This window comes from Impatiens glandulifera, chromosome 4 (genome assembly GCF_907164915.1).
Source record: "Impatiens glandulifera chromosome 4, dImpGla2.1, whole genome shotgun sequence".
NCBI lineage: Eukaryota > Viridiplantae > Streptophyta > Magnoliopsida > Ericales > Balsaminaceae > Impatiens > Impatiens glandulifera.
The window spans coordinates 45,512,521-45,538,511 of record NC_061865.1 but is presented as its reverse complement, the minus strand read 5'-3'; the positions used below and the strand labels follow the sequence as shown (position 1 = coordinate 45,538,511).

The window sequence follows — 25,991 nt, the reverse complement described above, 5'->3', positions numbered from 1 at the left end:
TTGGAATTCTAACCAATCGACACTACTTTGATAATAGCGATTGGTATTTATATCAATCGCCATTATTGATAGCTATTACCCCTATTTTTATCTAACACCTCACTATTTTCGTCGATCAAAGTATCGATGGATGAGGGGACATCAATTTTGTGTAAACTTGAGGGGATAGTTTCACTAATTTGATCAGCCATCATGGGATTTTGAGCCAAGTTTTCCAAGGTGTCACACTAGTATTCTATTCTTTTCCTAATCATGCACATAAAAAGGTTAGGATTGTAGGAATAGTCTGAAAAGATTTTTAGACCTAGAAAACATCTCTACAAATTAGAGTTGGTAAAGAGTTTAGGGAAGTCGGAGCATAATGTGCTTTGTCCTTCGCGGATGAACTATCTATTCAGGGTTGGAAGAATGGGTATTTTTTGTTTCGATATTTTTTCTTTTCGGATTTCCTCAAATCTTGTTGGAGCACATCTTAAACCAAAGTGGTCCGAGTTAAAGAATGATCGGGGAATGAAGTTATGTTTGTGGCATTCGGGCCTAGGCCCATACTAGGGAAATATCCCATTTTGCACATTATATTTATAGAGGGAAGGATAAATGTACTGAAGTCAGGATCATTATATGAGTCCTTACCTTCATGGAGGATTGGACATATTTCGAATCTATTTAATTCAACTTCTAGGGCATCGATGGGAGTTCATCCAATGACAATAGTAGCATCAGTCTCACTATTGACCGTGATAACTTGGTCGTTGGCTATGAATCTCAACTTTTAATGGAGCATGGAGGTCATAAAATTAACTTGATGTAGCCACGATCTTCCTAAAATAAGATTATAAGAGGGATGCATGTTTATGACACAAAAGTCAACCTCAAAGGGTATGTCAATCACTTAGATTGTGCATTTTAGGCAACCCATTATTTCGCATCGCGAGCTATCAAAACCTTTGACACACAGGTCAGATGGTAGGACTTTGTCTTTAGTTACACTAATTTCTCAAGACTCTACGAGGGACATATATTGAGAGTTGAACCATTGTCTATAAGGGCCATTGGAATGGTTTTTCCTTCCATTTGGTCAAAAATGTATAGGGCATTGGCATGATTTGTCTCAGTTGTTGGAAGATCCTTGTCTTCGAAGCCAATTATGTTGTGTTGTGAACTGGTAGAAATTTTTCCTACCAGTTCCTCTAGGGTGGTGTTGGTAGGGACATTATCCTTGCTTAACTCATTTAGGATAACTTTTCCATATAGAAATGTTAACGTTTGTCCTTCTGAGTTGACTTAGGAGACTGTCTCCTAGATTTAGAACTCTAGGCTCATTCTCCTTCTTTTTCCATGAAGGTTGTTCGGAGGTTGTTGGTGCATTAACCATCGTGGTTATCATGAAACTCGGTTAAAAATTGGTTTCACCACGAGTTACCGCAACATCTGTCAAAGCATTTACTTGGGTAGTCATTTTGGGATCGTCATTTATCCAACATTTTTAATTTTTTCTTGCGAGGGCTTTAGACTTTTTCTTGGGCCAGGGGTAAATCATATTGACTTACAACTCATCATCGTGGATTAGATTCAATAGTGCATTAGTGTTTAGTGTCACTTCATCAGTCGTGATCACGTTGACTTGATGATCCATCAAATGGTTATTTGCTATTTCCGGCTTATCAATGATGTTTTAATCGATCAAGTCTTGCAAGAGAGGTTTAAGTAGCATGTCCCTTCATTTGGTGATAGTCACACCAAGAACCCTCATACTTTCCCAAGAATGACTTGTCTGTTCTTCAGGTTAGAGGTTTTTTTAAGTCATTCTTTTGAAGAAGTTCCATGAATTGGCTCAAAGGCATACCTAGATCATTAATGACTCTAGGTGGCCATGGTACCTTTGGAGGTGTTGGTTTGAGAATTGTCGGCATATTTCCCTAGGCATGTGGAGGCTTGCTAGGCCCATCTTTAGAGGAGGACATTCTTGCCATGCGGTTGTTACCGGGTGTAGTTCAATATTTCATTCTTTGGAAATTGACTTGGATGTTGATAGTCATTATTTTTTTCCCTCCTTTTTTTTCTCAATCGCATCATCACAATTATTTGTCCGTTTTTAACAACTTTTTCATGTTTTGGATGGTTTTGACTACGAATCATACAAAATATCGACCGTTGATATTTTCCAAAATCATGTCTATTTTTCGCTACTTACTTGGGTGGGAATCAATTTTTTTTGCTACAACTTTCCACCTTTCTATGAAAACTGAAAATTTCTCGTTTTCCCCTTAATATTTTTAAGCCTCTTTTTTGGTCGTTCTAGGTTATGGTGCATGTTGAAATGTTCTATGAATACGGAAGTTAGTTCTTCAATGGTTTTAAAATATGATACCTTCTATTGATGATACCAGCATAGAGGGGCATCATCGAGATATTTGGGGAAATAGGTGGAGAATCATTGGCTCTCCAAGTCGCAATGGAGTCATCGCGGACATATACATCTCAAAGAAGACGGATGTGTCACTTTTATTAATATATTTGGATATGACGGGAATTTAATACCTATTGGAATGCCTGCTCTTTTGGTCGTTTTCATGGCATCCTTCTAGTCATAATGTTCGTCAACACTTTTGCCCTTAGCCATTTTTTCAAGCTAGGCTTGTATCTCAGCTTGCATGGCCCAAACTTGAGTCATTAGGCACTCGTATTTGATGGAGGGTGGTTGATCAGCCACATGAATAAGTTTTCCCTATGGTCCCATGGGGTTGAGCTCATCTTCACGAGTCCCATGTTGAGCCACTATGGTCCGGTCGAAATCTCCTTTTGAGTCTTCGTAGTAGGATACTTATTCTTGAGTTCGAGGACTAGTAGGATTGATATTGATAGGGGTAAACATGACTGGGATAGGGGGTAGAAATACGGGAAGAAACGCGCATTTTTAGGATTTGGATTGTATTTGTTGATTAGCCAAAGAACTTGTGATTAACGCGAGTTGTTTCGTCACTTACTAGAGGGTTACCTTCATTTCATTGAATTCAGTCGTAAAGACTATTTCAAGTATTGGTGTTTGTTCATCCATTTCACGGCGTATGAAGCGTTCGGTTACCAAATCTCTTTTCCTCGAGGATGTAACAGCGGTTCATTGTCGTGGACTGAAACTGCTAGAAGAGGTGATGATTTGCATTTGTAGTGCAAGTAAAATGCAATGCATATGCATATAAATGAATATTAGAGAATGAACATGTGTTTTCTAATCTCAAGTAATGAAAACATATAAGTTATCATACAAAAATAACCGGTAGTTCATTACATACACGCATCTCTCTTGTTTGTATTTACAAAGAGATTTTAGATAAGGAAAAGAGACAACAAAGATTGTAGGCTTTAAGTCCTACTATAGCTTGTTCCTAAACTTGAGTTATCATATTTTTCATTTTTCTAAGCCCGCTCATACACCTAGATGATATCCGTTAGGTAATTTCTTCTTTCCTTTAAGATCCTCATTTTTGAGGCGTTGTTTCATTTCTCAAATATAACCAACATAAGACTTGTGGTCTATTGGCCTATCTATGGAAATAATGCTTCCTGTATAAGGGGCCATGATATCACGACTAACTATTTGAAGAGGTCATGAATGTAGTAAGAAGTGACTCATTCTAAACCCATGAGTGTAATCATTGGTTCATCGTCCATCATGTAATCCATTTTCTTAATAGGGTACCATGGGAGCAATTCCTTAAAGGAATCATCATTTCGTTTGAGAGGCTCATGTATGACTTTTCTCATCCTTCAATGAGTAGGACCCATGAAGTCACCAAGAACCGTCGGTGGGTGGCGTTTGAGTTCATTGAGAAGCCAAATATATAGTATTAGAGGTGAGCCTTTTTTTCCTCATGGTGGAGGTTAACTATGATTCATTTAACCCATTAGTATTTCTGCTAGGATGAGACCCAAAGGGTCTTTGTTTTCTCGCGTAGATGGTACGCTATCTCCATTATATATGTAATGCTTAAATAGCGCTCAATTGGTTAAAGTGTGTGGTTGTTTTCTTGTTAAATTCATTTGAGATATTCTAATTTGAAGTATTTTTTTCTTGATCTCATAGCCAATTAATCAGTCAAAGTTCTTGTCATCTTGTTAAGATTATTCTTATTGGTATCTCATCATATAAAATGATTGATTACAATTTTGGACAACTCAAACAAGGGTAAGAAATTTTGTCCGGTTACCTAAAAAATGAAGGAGAAACTGTAATTGGTCTCCAAATAGATTAAAAAGTTTGAACCAAAATGGAAGCCTTAACCTACGCACTATGGAAAAATGTAGAAATAAAACTTGTTGTAGCTCACATGTGATCATGAGCTCCATTTTATATGCATTGTTTGAATATCGCTCAGTTCGTTAGAGTGTGTGGCTGTTTTCTTGTTAAATTTATTTGAGATATTCTGATTTGATGTATTTTTCACTTGATCTCATATCCCATTAATCGGATAAGTTGTTGTCACCTTGTTAAAATTATTCTTATTGGTATCTCAACATATCAAATAATCAATTATCTTTTTGACAACTCAAACAATGGTATGAAATTTTTTCTGGTTACCTAAAAAATTGAAAGACAGATTGTCTTTTCCTTTTACATGATGAGAATTGTCTCCTAATTATTTAAACAGTTGTTTGAACTAAAATAGAAGACATAGTCTACGCACTATGGAAAAATGTATATCTAAAACTTATTGTAGCTCACATGTGACCATGAACTTCATTATATATGCACTAATTGAATAGTGCTCAGTTGGTTAGAGTGTGCGGCTATTTTCTTATTAAATTCATTTGAGATATACTAATTTGATTTATTTTTCTCTTGATCTCATAGCCCATTAATCGGTTAAGTTCTTGTCACCTTGTTAAAATTATTTTTTTATTGGTATATCATCATTTTAAATGATTAATTATCTTTTTGGACAACTCAAACTAGTGTAAAATGTGTTTTTCGGTAACCTAAAAATTTGAGAGATAAACCATACTTTCCTTTTAGCATGATCATGAATGCTCTCCCAAATAATTGAAAATTTGTTTGAACCAAAATGGAAGACTTGACCAAGGCACCATGGAAAAGTATATAACTCGAGATGTTTGTAGCTAACATGTGACCTTGAGCTCCATTTTAAATGGATTGCTGAAATATCTCAGTTGGTTAGAGCGTGCGTGTGGCTGTTAATCACAAGGTCGGAGGTTTAAACCCTCCTTTTAGCGCATGTGTTAATAAAATAATTGAAATATTGGTTTCATTGGAAAATTTCATATTCTAATTTAATTTATTTTTCTATAGATCTCATCATATCAAATCATCAATTATCTTTTTGGATAACTCAAACAAGAGTAAGAAATTTTGTCCGATTACCTAAAAAATTGAAAGACAAACTGTCTTTTCCTTATACATGATGATAATTGGTATCCAAATTATTTGAACAGTAGTTTGAACCAAAATAGAAGACTTAGCATATGCACTAAGGTAAAGTGTATAACTAAAGCTTGTTGTAGCTCACATGTGACCATGAACTCCATTATATATGCACACTTTAATAGTGCTTAGTTGGTTAGAGTGTGCAGTTGTTTTCTTGTTAAATTCATTTGAGATATACTAATTTGATTTATTTGTCTCTTGATCTCATATCCCATTAATCAATTAACTTGTTGTCACATTGTTAAAAATATTTTTATTGGTATATCATCATTTCAAATGATTAATTATGTTTATGGGCAACTCAAACTAGTGTAAAAAGTGTTTTTCGGTAACCTAAAAAATTTAGAGATAAACTGTCCTTTCCATTTAACTTGTTGAGAATTTGTCTTCAAAATAATTGAAAATTGTTTGAACCAAAATGGAAGCCTTGACCAAGGTACTATGGAAAAGTATATAACTCAAGCTTTTTGTAGCTCAAATGTGACAATGAGCTCTATTTTAAATGTGTTGCTGGAATAGCTCATTTGGTTAGAGCATGTGACTGTTGACCACAAGATTGGAGGTTCAAACCCTCCTTCTAGTGCATGTGTAAATGAAATAATTGAAATATTGGTTTCATTCGTAAATGAAGATGAGATATTCTAATTTATTTTATTTTCTCTAGATATCATAGTCCAATAATAGGTCAAACTTTCTGTCATTTTGTTGGGATTATTCTTATTGGTATCTCATCATATCAAATGATCAATTATCTCTTTGGACAACACAAACAAGGGTAAGAAATTGTGTCCAGTTACCTAAAAAGTTGAAAGACAAATTATCTTTTACTTTTACATGTTGAGAATTGCTCTCCAAATTATTTGAATAGTAATTTGAACCAAAATGGAAGACTTAGCCTACGCACTATGGAAAAGTGTAGAATTAAACTTGTTCTACCTCACATGTGACCATGAGTTTCATTATATATGCACTAATTGAATAGTTCTCAGTTGGTTAGAGTGTGTGGCTATTTTAAATGTGTTGCTGGAATAGCTCAGTTGGCTAGAGCTTGTGGTTGTTAAAGATGAAATATTCTCATTTATTTTATTTTTCTCTAGATATCTTAGTCCAATAATAGGTCAAACTTTCTGTCATATTGTTGGGATTATTCTTATTGGTATCTCATCATATCAAATGATCAATTATCTCTTTGGACAACACAAACAAGGGTAAGAAATTTTGTCCAATTACCTAAAAAGTTGAAAGACAAATTATCTTTTACTTTTACATGTTGAGAATTGGTCTCCAAATTATTTGAATAGTAATTTGAACCGAAATGGAAGACTTAGCCTACGCACTATGGTAAAGTGTAGAATTAAACTTGTTCTACCTCACATGTGACCATGAGTTTTATTATATATGCACTAATTGAATAGTTCTCAGTTGGTTAGAGTGTGTGACTATTCTAAATATGTTGCTGGAATAGCTCAGTTGGTTAGAGCGTGTGGCTGTTAACCACAAGGTCGGAGGTTCAAACCCTCCTTCTAGCGCATGTGTAATTGAAATATTGGTGTCATTGGTAAATGATGCTGAGATATTCTCATATAATTTTTTTTATCTAGCGGTCAATGTTCTTGTCATCTTTTAAGATTATTCTTATTTGTATCTCATCATATAAAATTATCTTTTTGGACAACACAAACAAGGATAAGACATTTCGTCCAGTTACCTAAATAATTGAAAGACAAACTGTCTTTTCTATTTACATGTTGTGAATTGGTCTCCAAATTATTTTAACAGTAGTTTTAACCATAATGGAAGACTTAGCCTAAGTACGCACTATGGTAAAGTGTAGAATTAAACTTGTTGTAGCTCACATATGACCACGAGCTTCATTATATATACACTACTTGAATAGTGCGCAGTTGGTTAGAGTGTGCGGTTGTTTTCTTGTTAAATTCATTTGAGATATACTAATTTGATTTATTTTTCTCTTGATCTCATAGCCATTAATCGGTTAAGTTCTTGTCACCTTGTTAAAATTATTTTTATTGGTATATCATCATTTAAAATGATTAATTATCTTTTTGGACAACACAAACTAGTGTAAAAAGTTTTTTTCGGTAACCTAAAAAATTAAGAGATAAACCATCATTTCCTTTTAACATGATGAGGAATGGTCTCCAAAATAATTGAAAATTTGTTTGAACCAAAATGGAAAACTTGAGCAAGGCACTATGGAAAAGTATATAACTCGAGATTTTTGTAGCTGACATTTGACCATGAGCTACATTGTAAATGTATTGCTGGAATAGCTCATTTGGTTATAGTGTGTGGCTGTTAACCATAGGATCTGAGGTTCAAACCCTCCTCTAGCGCATGTGTAAATGAAATTATTGTAATATTGGTTTCATTGGTAATGAAGTTGTGATATTCTCATTTAATTTTTTTCTCTAGCGGTCAAAGTTCTTGTCATCTTGATAAGATTATTCTTATTTATATCTCATCATATAAAATTATCTTTTTGGACAACCCAAACAAGGGTAAGACATTTCGTCTAGTTATTTAAAAAATTGAAAGACAAACTGTCTTTTCCTTTTACATGTTGTGAATTGGTCTTTAAAATATTTTAATATTAGTTTTAACCAAAATGGAAGACTTAGCCTACGTACGCACTATGGTAAAGTGAAGATTTAAACTTGTTGACAATCACATATGACCATGAGCTTCATTATATATGCATTGCTTGAATAGTGCGCAGTTGGTTAGAGTATGCGGCTTTCTTCTTGTTAAATTCATTTGAGATATACTAATTTGATTTATTTTTCTCTTGATCTTATAGCCCATTAATCGGTTATGTTCTTGTCACCTTGTTAAAATTATTTTTATTGGTATATCATCAATTAAAATGATTAATTATCTTTTTGGACATCTCAAACTAGTATAAAAAGTGTTTTCCGGTAAACTAAAAAATTAAGAGATAAACCGTCCTTTCCTTTTAACATGATGAGGAATGGTCTCCAAAATAATTGAAAATTTGTTTGAACCAAAATGGAAAACTTGGCCAAGGCACTACAGAAAAGTATATAACTCGAGATTTTTGTAGCTGACATTTGACCATGAGCTACATTGTAAATTTATTGCTGGAATAGCTCATTTAGTTAGAGCGTGTGGTTGTTAACCACAAGGTCGGAGGTTCAAACCATCCATGTAGCGCATGTGTAAATGAAATAATTGAAAGATTGGTTTCATTGGTAAATGAAGTTGAGATATTCTCATATAATTTTTTTTATCTAGCGGTCAAAGTTCTTGTCATCTTATAAAGATTATTCTTATTTGTATCTCATCATATAAAATTATCTTTTTGGACAACACAAACAAGGGTAAGACATTTAGTCCAGTTACCTAAAAAATTGATCGAAAAATTATCTTTTCCATTTACATATTGTGAATTGGTCTCCAAATTATCTTAACAGTAGTTTTACACAAAATGGAAGACTTAGCCTAGTTTTTAACTTGTTGTAGCTCACATATGACCATGAGCTTCATTATATATGCACTGCTTGAATAGTGCTGAGTTGGTTAGATTGTGTGGCTGTGTTTTTGTTAAATTCATTTGATATATAATAATTTGATTTACTTTTATCTTGATCTAATAGCCCATTACTCGGCTAAGTTCTTATCACCTTGATAATATTATTTTTATTGGTATATCATCATTTAAAATGATTATTTATCTTTTTGGACAACTCAAACTAGTGTAAAAATTGTTTTCCGGTAACCTAAAAAGTTGAGAGATAAACCATCCTTTCCTTTTAGCATGATGAGAAATGGTCTTCAAAATAATTGAAAAATTGTTTGAACTAAAATGGAAGACTTGGCCAAGGCACTATAGAAATGTATATAACTCGAGATTTTTGTAGCTCACTTGTGACCATGAGCTCCATTGTAAATGCTTTGCTGGAATAGCTCAGTTGTTTAATGCATGTGGTTGTTAACCACAAGGTCGGATGTTCAAACCCTCTTTCTAGCGCATGTGTAAATAAAATAATTGAAATATTGGTTTCATTGGTAAATGAAGTTGATATATTCTCATTTAATTTAGTTTACTCTAGCTGTAAAAGTTCTTGTCATCTTGTTAAGATTATTCTTATTTGTATCTCATCAAATTATCTTTTTGGACAACACAAACAAGAGTAAGAAATTTTGTTCAGTTAACTAAAAAATTGAAAGACAATCTGTCTTTTCCTTTTACATGTTGGGAATTGGTCTCCAAATTATTTGAACAGTAGTTTGACCCAAAATGGAAGACTTAGCCTACGCACTATGGTAAAGTGTAGAATTAAAATTGGTGTAGCTCACATGTGACCATGAGCTTCGTTATATATGCACTACTTAAATAGTGCTCATTTGGTTAGAGTGTGCAGATGATATCTTGTTAAATTCATTTGAGATATATTAATTTGATTTATTTTTCTCTTGATCTCATAGCCCATTATTCGGTTAAGTTATTGTCACCTTGTTAAAATTATTTTTATTGGTATATCATTATTTCAAATGATTAATTATCTTTTTGGACAACTCAAACAAGGTAAGGAATTTTCTTTGTTCCCTAAAAAATTGAAAGACAAACCGTCTTTTCCTTTTAATACGATGAGGATTGATCTCCAAATTAATTGAACTGTTGTTTGAATAAAATGGAAGCCTTAGCCAATGCACTATTAAAAATGTATAACTCGAGCATGTTGTAGCTCACATTTGACCATGAGCTCCATTGTATAAGCATTGTTGGAATAGTTTAGTCAGTTAGAGTGTGTGTTGTTAACCAAATGGCCGAAGTTTCAATCCATCCTTCTAGCGCATGTATAAATGAAAATTTTGAAATATTTGTATGTTTGGTAAATTAATTTGGGATATTCTCATTTGATGTATTTTTTTTCTTGATCTCATAGCCCATTAAACTGTCAAAGTTTTTCTCACCTTGTTAAGATTATTTTTATTGGTATCTTATCATTTCAAATGATCAATTATCTTTTTGGACAACTCAAACAAGTGTAAGAAAAATTTTCCGGTAACCTAAAGAATTAAAAGACAAATAGTCCTTTACTTTTTATATGATGAGGATTGGTCTCCAAAATAATTGAAAAATGGTTTGAACCAAAGTTTAAGCCTTGGCCAAGGCACTATGGAAAGGTATATTACTCGAGCTTGTTGTAGCTCCTATGTGACCATGAGCTCCGTTATATATGCAATGCTAAAATAACTTAGTTGGTTAGACCGTGCAGCTGTTAACCACAAGGTCGGAGGATCAAACACTCCTTCTGCGCATGTGTAAATAAAATATTAGTTTCATTGGTAAATGAAGTTGAGATATTCTCATGTATTTTTCTCTAGATTTCATAGTCCAAAAGCGGTCAAAGTTCTTGTCACATTGTTAAGATTATTCTTATTGGTATATCATCATATCAATTATCATTTTGGACAACTCAAACAAGGGTAATAAATTTTGTCCGGTTACCTAAAAAATTGAAAGACAAACCGTCCTTTCCTTTTAACATGATAATTAGTCTCTAAAATAATTGAACAGTAGTTTGAACCAAAATAGAAGCCTTAGCCTACACTATAGAAAAGTATAGAACTCATACTTGTTCTAGCTCACATGTGACCATGAACTCCATTATATATGCATGTCCATTATATATGCATGGTTGAATAACTTTGGTTTGAACTTGGGGCCGTTAACAGAGACATATGTATACATGGACTGAAGTGGGCTTAAGCCCACGCCTTAATTTTTTTAATACATATATAATAAAATAAAAAATCTGAAATCCCAACTTCTCAATATTTTCCGATGCTTCTCATTCCTTTCCAATTATATACTTATGTATATATAGACACATAATATTCTCATATTTGTATTCTTGTTTATTTGCAATAATTTGTTTAGATCAAAATCAGTAATTTTATAATTCAATATTCTATTAATTTTTATTATTTAATTATTTTTATTTAAATTTTATATTTATTTTTCTAATTCGCTAAATAGATAGAATCTCAATTTTTTTCTAATTCTCTTTCTCTAATATTTATCTTCTTACTTATGTATATTATGTTTATGTTTATAACTCATTTGATTTTATTATACTTAATTAAATATCATAATCTTTAAAATTTATAATATGAGCATTATTATTATTTTTTTTTTAAATTTCACTTTAATTATTTAATAAAATATTTACTTAATCTTAACATTACAGTCTTTACCACTCCCGAAGAAACATTTTCAGCAATGAACAACGAATAGAACTTTGCAATAAAATAGATGATGCCTTTTTTTCCCGATTATTTGACACTTTATATTGAACGAGATTTAGGCAAGGATGTTAATATATATTTATTATTAATGAATTTTATTCAACTTATTTAAATATGATAATATAATGTCTTCTTTTGATATACAATTTATTACACAAAATTTAAGCTCACCCTAATACAAATTTTTGGATTTGTCTCTAGCTGTTAACCACAAGATTGGAGGTTCAAGCCCTCTTTCTAATTTGATGTATCTTTCTCTCTCTTGATCTCATAGCCCATTAATCGGTTATAGTTCTTGTCACCTTGTTAAAATTATTCTTATTGGTATCTCATCATTTCAAATGATAAATAATATTATTGGATAGCTCATAGCCCATTAATCGGTCAAAATTCTTGTCACCATTTTTTAATTATTCTTATTGGCATCTCATTTTTTGAAATGATCAATTATGTTTTTGAACGACTCAAACAAAAAATTGAAAGACAAACCGTATTTTTCTTTTAACATAATGATGATTGGTATCCAAAATAATAGAACTGTGGGTTGAACCAAAATGAAGCCTTAACCAACGTACTATGGAAAAGTGTATAACTCGAGCTTTTATAGCTCACATGTGACCATGATCTCCATTAAATATCTATTATTGGAATAGCTTAGTTGGTTAGAGAGTGTGACAATAAGGCTGGAGGATCAAACCCTTCTTTTAGTGCATGTGTAAATGTAAGATTGTAAATATTTGTTTCCTTGGTAAACTAAGTCTTGATCTTCTCATTTGATGTATCTTTCTTTTGATCTCATATCTCATTAATCGGTATTCTTATCACCTTGATCAGGTTATTCTTTTTGGCATTTCATCATTTCAAATGATCAATGATATGTTTGGACAACTCAAACAAAGGTAATCAATATTATTTGGCTACCTAAAAAATTGAAAGACAAACTTTCTTTTCCTTTTAACATGATGAGGATTGGTCTCCAAAATAATTGAACTGTAATTTGAAACAAAGCCTTCGCACTATGGAAAAGTGTATAACTCAAAATTGTTATAGCTCACATATGACCATGAACTCAATTATGTATGCAATGCAGGAATAGCTCAGTTGGTTAGAGCATGTGCCTGTTAACCACAATGTTGTAGGTTTAAGCCCTCCTTCTACTACATGCGTAACTGAAATTTTAATTTTTTTTTTGGTAAATTAAGTTGAGATATTCTCATTTGTTGTATGTTGGTCTTGATCTCATAGTTTTTTAATCGATCAAAGCTCTTGTTACCTTGTTCAGATTATTTTTATCGGCATATCATTATTTCAAATGATATTTTATTGGTTTGGATGACTCAAACAAGGGTAAGTAATATTTTCTGGCTACTTAAAAATTTGAAAGACAAACAGTCTTTTCCTTTTAACATGATTAGAATTGGTCTCCAAAATAATTGAATTGTGATTTAAACTAAAATGGAAGCCTTAGCCAAGGCACTATAAAAAGTGTATAACTTGAGTTTGTTGTGGCTCACATGTGACTATGAGCTCTATTATATATGCATTGTAGGAATAACTTAGTTTGTTAGGGTGTGTGAACCACAAGATTAGAGGTTCAAGTCATCCTTTTAGCGCATGCATGAATGAAAGATTGAAAATATTTTTTCTTGGTAAATGAAGTTGAGATATTCTAATTTGACATATTTTTCTCTTAATCTCATAACCCACCATCCCAAAAAGTTATGATATATTTTTAAATTATGAGACCTTCCACTAAAGAAATTGTTTATTTTAGTCGTGAGTTACTTCTTTAATCTCAGTTTTTTTTCCCTAAAATCGTTAATTTTCTAATCGGTCAAATTCTTGTCACCTTCTCTCGATTATTCTTATTGGCATCTCATCAATTTAAACGATCAATTTTCTGTTATGATGACTCAAATAAGGGTAAAAGACAATCTGTCTTTTCATTTTCACATGATATTTCACATGATATAGTCTTCAAAATAATTGAACTATGATTGGAACCAACAAGGAAGCATTAGCCAATCACACTATGTTATCTATTGATAGACCAAGAATAGTTGCATCCCCTCGGGTTCAACTCTACATGTTTTTCTAACCATAGTAGATCAAAATTATAATAGCCTAACTTCCTAATAGTTTTTCTAACAAATATATTATTCGTTCGAGTCTCTAAAAGATAAGTGAGATTGAAATCCTTAACCATATCCTTAAATATTGAAATTGCACCTGAGTTTTTTTTGGGGAGAAGAAATTACCAAACCCAATGTCTGGGTACAACCTTTCAACAATTCTAAGTAGTAAAAATGACTAACAAATCCTAATGTTAGCTCAAGAAATATGATGCACTTAATTTCATAGGGTGCCACTATTGTAATACAATGTTACCAATAATGTTACCAATGAATCTATAAAGGATTTGCAAAATCCCACAATCTCCCTAAAATTTGCCACAATCGACTCCAATGTGTGAACGTGTCAAACAAAACCCTAAAAATACAATCACAAACAAACCCTAAATTTGTATTTTCTTGAAAATGATAACGCTAGAACAAAGACTATCTCCTCTTCTAAACACTTTAGTACAATAAACGATAACAATCCCATAACAATCGAGAAAGTAAATGAGAAAAAACTCTCATAAGAGATAGAAAACATTGCAAATTCAATTGTATTATAGATAATTTAGGTTTTTTCAATGTTAACAACAACATGAGTTAGGGCCTCTAGTATTGATGGGTTAATTAGGTCAATATTTTTCTTTAATGATCCGTTTTGATTGGGCCTTTTTTTTTCCAACTCATTGTGCTTCTAATAGAATCGAACCCGTTTTCTTAAGTCGGCTCTTACCACTAGGTTATTTTGATAGGAACGTCTTGTATTTGCAAATCCCACGTTAGATTCGATCAAAATAAGAAAAAAATCCTAAAGTTTTCCAAAACAAAATTTTGTATGAATGATAAAATTTAAGTTTTTTTTGAATTTGTTGACATTATTGAAAAAAACAATTCCCAAATGACCCTCAAACTTAACAAAATTGCAAGTCTGACCTCTGTCATATTTTGATTGATGACCTATAAAGTATAAACTCCGATCTGCAAATCCAAACACTTTGATCGTTTTTAAGAGAGAGAAAACTGAAACTAAGCTCTCCTGTGCAGGCAGGTGTAGCTGCTATACACTTGGGTATGCACATACTTACACATTCAGAGAGACTGAAAGAGGGGATATAGAGATAAACAGAGTGAGAGATTATAATGGACCATCATGATCAAGACCAGGAGCATGAAGTCTATGGAGGGGAAATACCCGATGCAGGAGATATGGATGCCGATATTGATATGTCTAGGGCTGAAGAAGAGGACCCTAGTGCCAAGGTCTTCAATCTTTCCTTATTTTATTCTCCGATCTTTTTATTCTGCAGTATGTAACTCGATTTAGTTCTTTCTTGATTTGATCATGATTAGGACCTGGAGGATATGAAGAAGAGACTTAAGGAGATAGAAGAAGAAGCTGGTGCTCTTCGTGAAATGCAGGCGAAAGTCGAGAAGGAAATGGGAGCTGGCCAAGGTTCCTTTCTTGTTTATTCTATTGTGTGTTCTTTATTTGAATTAATTGTCATCTGTTCTATGATTGCCATTATTTTATTTTAAATTTATGCATTGGAGAGAAGAACCTTTACTGAATTTGAGTGGAACTTCATATGTTATGGTAATTGAGTTGGAAGTGTCTGATGGAGATGTGTATAGGTCTGAGTGATTGATATTTCAGACCCATTTCAGCCTAGATGTATTTGAGAGTTCCTGTTGAATTAGTTCAATGTCAATACAATAATTGTTGAAAACCCAACTATGAAATTCTAACTTCATTGAGGTTGTAATAAATGTTTGAAAGTAGATGAAAATGTAAGCCAAATTAGTGTTTGAGCCAATTGATGGCAGGAAGATGACAGAATAGTCTGAAGGATTTGCATCCTTCAAGTTCTCAGAATGGCCAAACCTTCAAGTAAATGTTTTTCTATTACTAAGCCTCTCCCACAAGTTAATAGAGATAGAAATCAAGAATCTGTGTATTTCCCCTTTGCACAATCTTGTTTCATGTTACTATGGTCTAAAATAGTATATAGAACCAGTTTATGATAGGAACTGGTTGCATGTGTGGAAGTTGTTATGGAATTCTGCTGAAGTTCATTTCTAATTGAACATAATTTTGTATACAATTCTGCTGTCTCCGAAGTTCATTCCTAATTGATCATAATTTTGTATACAATTCTACTGTCTCCAAAGTTCATTCCTTATTGATCACAATTTTGTATACAATGCTGCTGTCTCAGAAGTTCATTCCCAATTGATTACAGGAATCATAATTTTGTATAGCCCATTTGGAAACATCTTTTGTTTGTGAATCTGGATCCAGATGGGGTTACTGCCAATAAAATTTTAATTTTGTTTCCAAACCTGATCTCATTTGGATTCACATCCAGATGGAACAGAAACTAGTGTTTCCATTCTGTTGTCACTCTATCCCATGTTCTAATTGACCTACATAGTTAGTTTATAGGACAACTGTTAAAAATTTTGTAAGCTTGCCTTATGCTCCAAGTCCTATCAATTAAAAGTTGTGAAAGTAACTTAATATTTGGTAGTCTGATATCTTCTATCAGCTGTTGAATCTTTGTCTACTTTCTATATTTGCAGTTCTTATGTGGGAAAGAATTCTTATTACATTTATATCTCATTAGTTGATTGGATACTACATGGAGGCATGATTCTTAATTTTCTAAGCCAAACTAACACCTCATTCAAAGAGACAAGAGTTTTAGGATAATGTATTGCAACCAAAGTGCCTGATGAAGGCACCTCAATGCAGCACACACAAGGCTTAATGTTTTTTTTAAGAGAACAAACCTTGACCATTCTCATTCTGCGCCAGTCCACATAAAAGGGAAACAGAAAAATACTTTGCATCCATTTTTCCAACAAATCAACTTTATGCAAAATCGAATCACAGATTCTTACGCTTGAAAAGATAGTTCAATACCATTAAATATCCTCTTTGTTTCTTTTACAGTGGTAATCCACAAATTAGAAAGCCATCTTCATGGCCTTCTTTAGTGACTTTGTTTTAATCTCCAGACTAGTTAAACACATCCATATCCTTCAAGAGACTTGAACAGAGTCCTTGATTTCCAGTTTTATTGCCAAGGCCTGTGCCCATTCTTCCAGCAAGAGGAGTGCAAATATTTTCAGTAAATTTGCCAATTCTACAGAATTCCTGGATAGTTATATTCCCTTGCAAATTGGTTTCTTGCTTGTAGACTATTGCTAAAAGTTTGTACCATCCTCTAGCCTCCCAATCTTGTTTGGTCCAAAATCAAAATGTTCCCTACAATTTTTTTATGCATAGTCTATATGGTTTGATCTTGTTTTTTGCAGCAACTCTATTAACGAGGAATCCTTAAAGACTATATTTTCTCGACAGTTGAATATTCTTGAACAAGCAAAGCCATTGAGATTTGAATTTGACTATTTCAAAACCACCTTGATCAATGGTCTACAAACATATCTGTTAAACAAAATGAGAGTTTATTTTGTTTCTTCAATTCTCTATAGAGATTTACCTCACTGAAATTGGAACTGGACTGGAAGCTATGGAATAGGCAGTAAGACATGAATTTTCTTTTATCAAGGGTTAGGATACCTCCTTTACAAAAGATACTATGAGCAGAGATATAAGGATTTTTTCCTAGAAGAATTGAACGAGTGTTTGGCATATGATGCAGTAAGAGATGGCAATAAGAAACTAGATGCAATCAACCAGAAAAATGTACAAATGAAATTAAGCGAGAAATTATTAGGATATTTTTTAGAAATTTCATTTAGTTAGTCAAAAGCTGAGAATCTATGCCCTATTTGGTTTTGGCGAATTGGATGGTTTCTACTGTGAATCTGTATTAGATGTATGGTGTTTGTGCTTATTGGTTTGCTTTAACATTTTATTGGAAATATTTTGATTGTTCAAATAACTAGATGTATATGCAGATTCAAGTGCTTCTGCAACCCAAGCAGAAAAGGAAGAGGTTGATGCACGGTCAATATATGTTGGAAATGTGAGGCTCTAGAATTCTTTTTTTGTTCCATTTATTAATTCTTCTTTGAAGTTAAGGAAGTAGACTAATCACCCCTATTTAAGTTATACAGTGACCATATTTGAAAACACTGGTTCCTGAACTTAGTCAGATTCATAAATTTATTTTTGTTTTTGTATCTTGATCTAAATCAAAAAGCTTTTCCAAATAACTGCCCCATTTGTAAACACTTATAATTTTTGTTTCTGGGATTCAAATGAGAAACAACCAATCAAATTTTGAATTTGTCGCTAACTAAGTTTAGCTTTCAAATGTATCTTATTTGTATTCAAATACACAAACAAAACAATAAGTGTTTCCAAATATGTGTGCATACTTTGGCCTCATTTGTTTCTTCCTGTTTAGGTTTGCAAGTTACTTTTGTAATGAAAATATTCATGTAGAATACTAAATAAAGAATAGATCTTGTCCATAGTTTCTTTTGAACGGTTAGCATCAAAATGAATCCAATTGAATGCCAAAATGAAATCCGAGTAAATGCTGAAGAAATGAGGTACCTTGACAAAGTGTGGAGATATCCAATCTGTCTAGATAATTTTATCTCAGTGTACTATTTGATTTGTCTATCAGGTAGACTATGGATGTACACCTGAAGAAGTTCAACAACATTTTCAGTCGTGTGGCACTGTAAACAGGGTGACAATTTTAACAGATAAATTTGGTCAGCCTAAAGGTTTTGCTTATGTTGAATTTGTTGAACTCGAGGCTGTCCAAAATGCTGTGCTGCTAAATGAGACTGAATTGCATGGCCGCCAGTTGAAGGTAAAAATGAAATTGTTGACTGGGATATTTAATTGGTTAAGATCACAAATATATAATTCATTTTGGCTCCTCAGGTGTCAGCTAAACGAACCAATGTTCCTGGGTTGAAACAGTTTCGTGGAAGACGGGCCAACCCTTATTTTGGTTTTAGAGGCAGGATGCCTTTCATGCCCCCTCCTTTCTATGCACCATATGGTTATGGGTAAGCAAAATCATTTTGTTTTTCTATTTTCTTTTGGTATAGTATCTGAGTTTCGAGAGAACAAATTTTTCCTCCATTGATAATCAATGTCATACAAGTTATAGGTATTCAATAATATAGTAACAACATACAAATGACAACTTTAACCTTTTGAAAATTAATCAAATTCCGCCACTATAATTTAGAAACTTGATTGGTTTTCTGTAATGCAGGAGGGTACCCAGGTACAGGCGACCAATGCGGTACAGGCCATATTGATTATGTTTTTTCTTCTTCCTATTTCATTATTAGAAGATCATCCTCTTCCTCCATCTTCATGTCTTGTTTGATTGATTTTCCATGGATGAAATGGCTTCCATGCTGTTATGGTTTGTAAACTGCATAGACAAAACATGAAATAGGCATATGATGAGAGTTTATAATGATGTCTACCCCATCCCCTTCTCATAACATTTCCAAAGAAACAGGCTTGATACTCTTTGTTTTCATTTTAATCCAACTGTTTTTAGTTTATGAAGTATTAAAGAAGATATTTGGCACACAGACCTGAATTCCTAAAGGTTTAGGTAACAATTTTTTTCTTTCTATTCTTGGTCTTGGATAAAAAGTTCATTAGATCTATTTGGTTCTCATTGTCTATTCAATTGGCAAGATAAGATCATCATACAGTCATTAAACAAGGTGTTGAAAGAAGTCATTACCTTTTATTTTATTTTAATTTAATAATAATAATAATTTATGTATTTGTTTAATAAAAAAAGTTATTTAAAATTATTATTATGCTAGAATTTGTATACTTAATTTATATAATTAATTAGTTTAAATTTAATTACAAATTATTAAATATAAATGGTCAAATTTAATAAATATGAAATATAAATGATCAAATCTATAATTTTCTTTTTTTTTATCAAATCAACTCAATAGCTAATTAATAAATTCAATTCTCACAATATAAAATTAGATATGGAGTATAAATAACCTTAAAACTTGAGACTCAGTTTAAATTTTTAAAAACAAAAGAACAATCTTGACCATGATCACTAGTTCAATCTTATGAGCATTATTAAATATGATTAAACTTTGAACTATATTACCACATTTTACAATGTATATGTCATTTCATTTGTATTGTTTTTGTCCCATTCATTCTTTACCAGTGACTCACATTCATGTAATTTTAATAATATTAATATTGAAACGCTTAAATTTTTATAATATATATATATATATATATATATATATATATATATATATATAATTCTTACTTAATCAAATAACATTTCATCTAATCTCATTATTTAAGTTATTTAATTAGATATTAAAAAATATTTTTTTTAAATATATTTTTTTTATCATTATATATTAATATCTTTTAATTTTAATTTTTTTAAAAAAAAAAATTTAACACTAATAGTTATAATTTAAATAATCTATATATACTTAATAAAATAACTTAGTGAGATTATAATAACTGCCTTTTAGGACGACAACGGGTACCCTACCCGTCGGGTAGTGAATTACCCATTCTCGAACCCGATTTTCAAATTACTAACCGATTCCGACCTTGAATTCGACGTGTATCTCTATTTATATCCCCATCCCCGATTCGTCGGGTACCCGATCCCCGACGGGTACCCCATTACTCGATATTAGATATTAAAAAATATATTTTAATTAACTAAAATTATATAAATTAAATATAATATGTTACTACAAAATATAATAACCTAAAACTATTAATAAATATTATATCCTTAAACAATAGATAGAAAATCATTCACACTATATAATATAAATTCATTAATACTACAAAAATACAAAAAAAACTTAAAAGTGATAGAACATAATTCTTAATTAAACACAAAAACTTAAAAAATTATCAAATTAGTTTTCTCACAAAAAAACATCCTTCTTGAATACATTTCTTCAACACATGTAAAATACAACCTATGAAATCAATAAAAAAAAAAACCAACATTAACAAATAAAAAAAAAATAGAATTAAGATTAAAGTATTTAACTAATAACATGCATAACTTTATTAAATAAAAACATTACTTACTTGCATAGTTATGTAACTTCTGTTGCGGAGATTGAAAAATATAACATTTTTTTGTTATTGGAGACTTTGAACAAAAACTATAAGAAGTTGAAGAAGATAGAAGTTGAAAACTTGAACTCTTTAAGTAAGGTTGAATGGAAATATTATAAGAGAGAAACACTTATTACAATTTACAAATGAATGAAATGATGTTAAACGTGATACGTATAGGAAATGATGTTAACGTGATGTTAAGACTTAAGAGTAATGATAAAATAATTAATATATTTATTTAATGATAATTAGTAGTTACAAGTTGTGACGTGGAATTTGATAAGTCACTTATTAATATATATATTAATATTAATATATTCGGGTATCGGGTTTGGGTTTCCAACACTCCCCATCCCCGACCCCGAACCCAAACCCGATCGGGTACAATTTTTCACTCCTCATCCCCGACCCCGAACCCGATTTAAAATACCCAAACCCGATCATAGGGTACCCACGAGTATCGGGTATACGGGTACCCATTGCCATCCTTATAAAAAACCAAGAAAAAAAAATTATCCATTAGTTTATTTAAAATTGTTTTATTATTTTGAATCAAATTATTAATCAAATATAAAGTTCAAATGGAATCTAATATTACTTATTATTATTATATACATATTTGAAAAAATAAGAATATTAAAAAATTATCTAACCAATTCATTTAAGTTTTTATATATATAATAATTTTAATTATTTGAGGCATAAACCTTATGTTTTTTTATCACCAATGTTTGTATTACTCCCTTAAGTTTTTCTTAGGTTTTTTTATTACCGATGTTTGTGTTACTCAAGACGACATTTCGTATTTGAACGAATCCTTAAGACATTATTGCTTCCGCTTTATCTACCCATATTCGCTTACTTACATCTAATAATTACTTCTTTTAAAAGATTCAAATCTTGGTCTTTAGTATGAAATGTTAACACTTTATAATATTATGTATGTATATATATTTTGTAAGTTAAATTTTAAATAATTAAATAAATTATTTATTAGTGTCTAATATTATTTATTATAATATATATATTTAAAAAAATAAAATATTAAAAAATTAACTAACCAATTCATTTAAACTTTTATATTTTTAATAATTTTGATTATTTAATAATCAAATTTGATTATGCATTCTTAAATATTCAATTAAACCTTTTCGCATAAATCTTATTCAAGCCGAAATTCCCACTGGTCAGGTCATAATTATCACCAATATATAATTATTATTATCTACATAATAAATAAACCCACAAGATCTGGTGATCCGGTCCTTTATCTGAGGCTTTACCGGCCAGCTTCATTCATATTTCATACTCTAGCTGTTCCGAATCCGATGGATGCTTCCCCGTCATATATTTGTAGATCCATGAAAGAACTATCAGAGCCGCTACCCCTAAACCGCCGGATGCGATAAATCCCGCCATGATCAAGAACACTGTTATCGCGGCCGGTACCAGAACAGGACTGAATATGACAATCAGCGGCGTGACCAACGTGAGGGTGACGATGGTTCCGATCAGAATGAAGGCAGAGAGGAGAAAAAAGGATCCGCCGGCGACCATGGACGCGGAAACCTTCAATATGATCTGCTGGCCGGAACTTGGCTGGTTCATGGTCGGCCCTTGAGCCTGCAAATTATCCAGCCTCATTGACGATGATGTTGATGATACTAATCGGATGGTTGCGATTTATTGTTGGATGATGATTAGATGAGACTATAATATAGATGTATGTAAAGGAATGAGCACGCGTTCTTTCATTCTCATGCATTTGCCTTAGAATTCTCACACGTTGCTTTTACTTTTAGAGCACAATTGTTGATTGTTTTTATTTTTTCAGACATTTAATTAAAAATTAAGGTCAAATTACAAAGAGCAAAATGTATGATTGATTTCCTTTCATGGTCTCAATTAGTTATTAGTTTGTTGGAGAGTCATTATAGAGTATAAGGAATCTTGGGTTTGATATAATCATTATTTTCTAAGTTTCAATCAAATTAATTTGTACTTTTTTTTAACAAATTTATTTCATAAAAAAAATAAAAAATAACAACTATTTGTTGTCATGTCAAACGTAGAAGACGTAGAAGAGCACCAGCAAAATTAGTTTATTCTCCCGATGATGCTTAAACCGAAAATCCAAGGGGGCAAGCCAAAAACCCTCCCATGAAATATTCTCATGACCGACTCTCACACACAAAAAAAAACAACCACGAGTCATCTAGTGAACCAAAATAAACTGACTAGAAACCAAAACAACAAAAATCAAACCTCCAGAATAAACCTGTTAAAAACAAAAGGGAAGACAAGAGCAACCTGAAAACATTACTTTCTTCCAATCTCATAAGAAGATCCACGATGCATCTGACAGAACCTACAGTGTTTCCCATCCTAATTAGAATAATATCCGCGAGAGTCATTAAAAGAAGGCCCTTGAGAATTTTTTTGGGCTACTTCTATTGTCAAAGATCCTCCTATTAATTCTTTCAAGCCATATCGTCCACCAAATAATAAGAAAAATAAGAATCCATTTCTTTTCAAGCCCAACGTTATTGCATTGATCCACCCACTTAGACAAAAAATTGTCGATAGTCCCTTGTAGAACCCAATTAACCCCGAGAATTCTCTACAATAAACTCCAAATGGGTTCAACGTAAGGGTAATATAAAAGAATGTGTGAAACAATCTCCTCCACCTCCCTACATAAGTGACATCTTCTCACAATAAGGATCCCTTTAGATTGAAATTTATTGCCCGTAAGGATACCATCATGGTGGGCGCACCATCTGAAGAAAGTAATTTTGGGGGTGTATCATTTTGTCAAACCACATTCAATAGGTAGTTATTCATCTCTAATTGGTTTAATGACTTATAGTGTTTCTCACGCTAAACCCGATCCAACTTTTTCCACATCATCTTATCATTACTTGTAGGGTTTAATATTGTTCCTTTGATTTTATTATTTAGTTTCTCCAACATCTCTTTTTCCACGTTGTTGAGTCTACAATGAAATCTGATAGTAACATTATAACCATTTCTATCTTGAAACTCTTTTAGCATGATACTATTCCCGCACAGTTATCGTGCCACAAACTGATGGAATTATCCTTGTCCATAACAAACCTTGAATTTTCTCTGAGATGTCTCCAATTATTTCTAATTCTTTTCCAATCCACATCCATTTTTAGCGTTGACCTTCTAAGTGAACCACCCAAACCAATTATCTTTGTATTTACTATGGATAATATTTGTCCAAAGACTCTATTTTTCAACCGCGTACCTCCCAACACCACTTAGACAACAAAACTTTATTGAAAGAAAACATGTCCCTAATTCCAAGACCCCATCTTTGGTGGGACTTTTGGCCTTGATCCATCTAACTAAATGAGTAATGTTAGAATCGATTGATCCCCAAAGGAAGTCTCTCATCAGCCTTTCAAATTTTTTCCGTCACTGCTATTGGGAGTCTAAAAATAGACATCATATATGTTGGGAGAGACGTGAGCATTTTTTTTTGTAACAACTAACTCCCTCTTTTAGAGAGCATTTTGCTCTTCTACATTCCCAGCGTTATTTCAATTTCATTGATAGTTGGGTTCCAGATTTTTTGTCAAAATTAATGAATGACACGTTTAAATTCCCTAACTACACCCCGCATTCCAAGAAGATATTTTCTTGTACATGAGACTTTCTCTCTTCTTAAGCGTCTACCAATTTTAAAAGTACACTTAACGTCTTGTATTTTAGGGCATGAATGATCTAATCCTAAGATTTATTTATCCATTCAAATGTTCATTCTTTAAGAGAATTTTGTGCGATTCGAAATTAGTCGGTCTCATGCCTTAAATATCCATTCGAGTGCTCCGCCCATGGAGGGGACGCATCGAAACACTTAAATGGTAAACACGAACCGTGCACCTTTTAGAAGAAAAAATTTCTACGAAAGCTATGCTATAGAACCTCCATGGCTTAACTTCCTTTTGAATCCACAAAAAAGTATGTAAAAGAACTATCCATATAGGATGTTATTCTACTATTTGAGATGATAAACCAAAGTGGAGTTATATATCATAGATGTTTCCATGTTTGGCCCGTACATGTTCTAGATTTGTACGTGTTCAAAAACATAATAATCTGGTTGATTTTAAGAGTCACCACTTTAGTTTACTTCACAAAGAAACTAAAGAAAGAAAACTGAGTATTCACGGATTAAGCGTCGATGCTTGGTTACGCATGATGAAAGGGCCGCAAAAGTTATGTCATATGCACCTATCCCATGGGATAGTATCTACTCCTATGTAGTTGACCATTATTTGTAAAGATACGTTACACAATTACATTCCGAATTCAAAATTATTTTGTTTGTGAATGCCCTAACCTTGTCTCTAATCTAGAAGGAGTAATCATAGTTCTTGATTAAATTCTAATAAGGGTTGGCATCAACCCATTAGAATTATTGAATGTCTATTTATCGTATCTTAAGTTTATTTAATAGAACATTCTATGCTTAGTCTAGAGGTGATTCTGGACTCTCGTTAGATATTCCTAGACTTAAAAAAGATGAAATGAATCCACGAATGCGCTCCTTGGTCACACATGTGAATCACAATGTGAACTCTCGCGTTTGTTGATTTACTTGAATGGTTTTTTGTTAAAAGACTGCAAATCCTTGCACATGAAGGACTACACTAGTTCACGAGAATATGGATGAAAGAAACGAAGAGGGGAATTGGAGCCCGATGTATGCAACAACTGAAATTGAGAATTTTCTCAAAAGAGTTGCAAAATTCCAAGAATTTTTGTGCATGTCGAACATATTTTTGAAACCCTAATCTCAATTTTACAACTTTTCGGGTTTACGAGATGTTTAGTAATCACAAACTTCTTCTACGGAGGAAAATATCATTCTAACATTGGGAATTTTCCTACGAAAAGAACATTCCAAATTGTCAATTTAAATTGAAAATAAGTGTAACTAAAAAAATATGTCAATTTGAATAATTATTCGGGACATAAACGTCCAGAAAATGCAATATTTTGGGGGAAA

At 32.2% G+C, this 25,991-nt stretch overlaps 2 protein-coding genes and 3 non-coding genes across 6 annotated transcripts; 4 read left to right on the top strand and 1 right to left on the bottom strand.

The window, feature by feature from the left end:
* The first annotated feature begins 5,154 nt into the window (after positions 1–5,154).
* On the top strand, positions 5,155–5,232 carry TRNAN-GUU. The gene has a single exon. It is a non-coding gene; the product is annotated as a tRNA-Asn (tRNA).
* A 720-nt stretch (positions 5,233–5,952) lies between these two features.
* TRNAN-GUU lies at positions 5,953–6,026 on the top strand. The gene has a single exon. It is a non-coding gene; the product is annotated as a tRNA-Asn (tRNA).
* An 872-nt stretch (positions 6,027–6,898) lies between these two features.
* Positions 6,899–6,972, top strand: TRNAN-GUU. Its single transcript has one exon. It is a non-coding gene; the product is annotated as a tRNA-Asn (tRNA).
* Positions 6,973–14,860: 7,888 nt separating this feature from the next.
* On the top strand, positions 14,861–19,395 carry LOC124933517 (polyadenylate-binding protein 2-like). 2 transcript variants are annotated; one of them, XM_047473932.1, is made up of 6 exons: positions 14,861–15,117; positions 15,208–15,310; positions 17,782–17,849; positions 18,459–18,650; positions 18,725–18,852; positions 19,065–19,395. In XM_047473932.1, exons 1-6 carry the CDS (start codon positions 14,998–15,000, stop codon positions 19,108–19,110), a joined length of 657 nt encoding a protein of 218 aa, XP_047329888.1. In that variant the 5' UTR covers positions 14,861–14,997; the 3' UTR covers positions 19,111–19,395. The 2 variants fall into 2 exon arrangements, with proteins under 2 accessions (XP_047329888.1, XP_047329887.1); XM_047473931.1 differs by having other exon boundaries at positions 17,770–17,849.
* A 2,851-nt stretch (positions 19,396–22,246) lies between these two features.
* Positions 22,247–22,594, bottom strand: LOC124935218 (oleosin L-like). The gene has a single exon (XM_047475665.1). The coding sequence runs from the start codon at positions 22,592–22,594 to the stop codon at positions 22,247–22,249; it is 348 nt and encodes a 115-aa protein (XP_047331621.1).
* Positions 22,595–25,991: the final 3,397 nt, after the last annotated feature.

Bases quoted from the DNA above. Each gene is read 5' to 3' on its own strand.
- LOC124933517 (XM_047473931.1), top strand. From the start codon at position 14,998: ATGGACCATCATGATCAAGACCAGGAGCATGAAGTCTATGGAGGGGAA. The intron at 15,118-15,207 runs GTCTTCAATCTT...GATCATGATTAG, and splicing joins AAGAGGACCCTAGTGCCAAG to GACCTGGAGGATATGAAGAA. The intron at 18,853-19,064 runs GTAAGCAAAATC...TCTGTAATGCAG, and splicing joins TATGCACCATATGGTTATGG to GAGGGTACCCAGGTACAGGC.
- LOC124935218 (XM_047475665.1), bottom strand. From the start codon at position 22,594: ATGAGGCTGGATAATTTGCAGGCTCAAGGGCCGACCATGAACCAGCCA.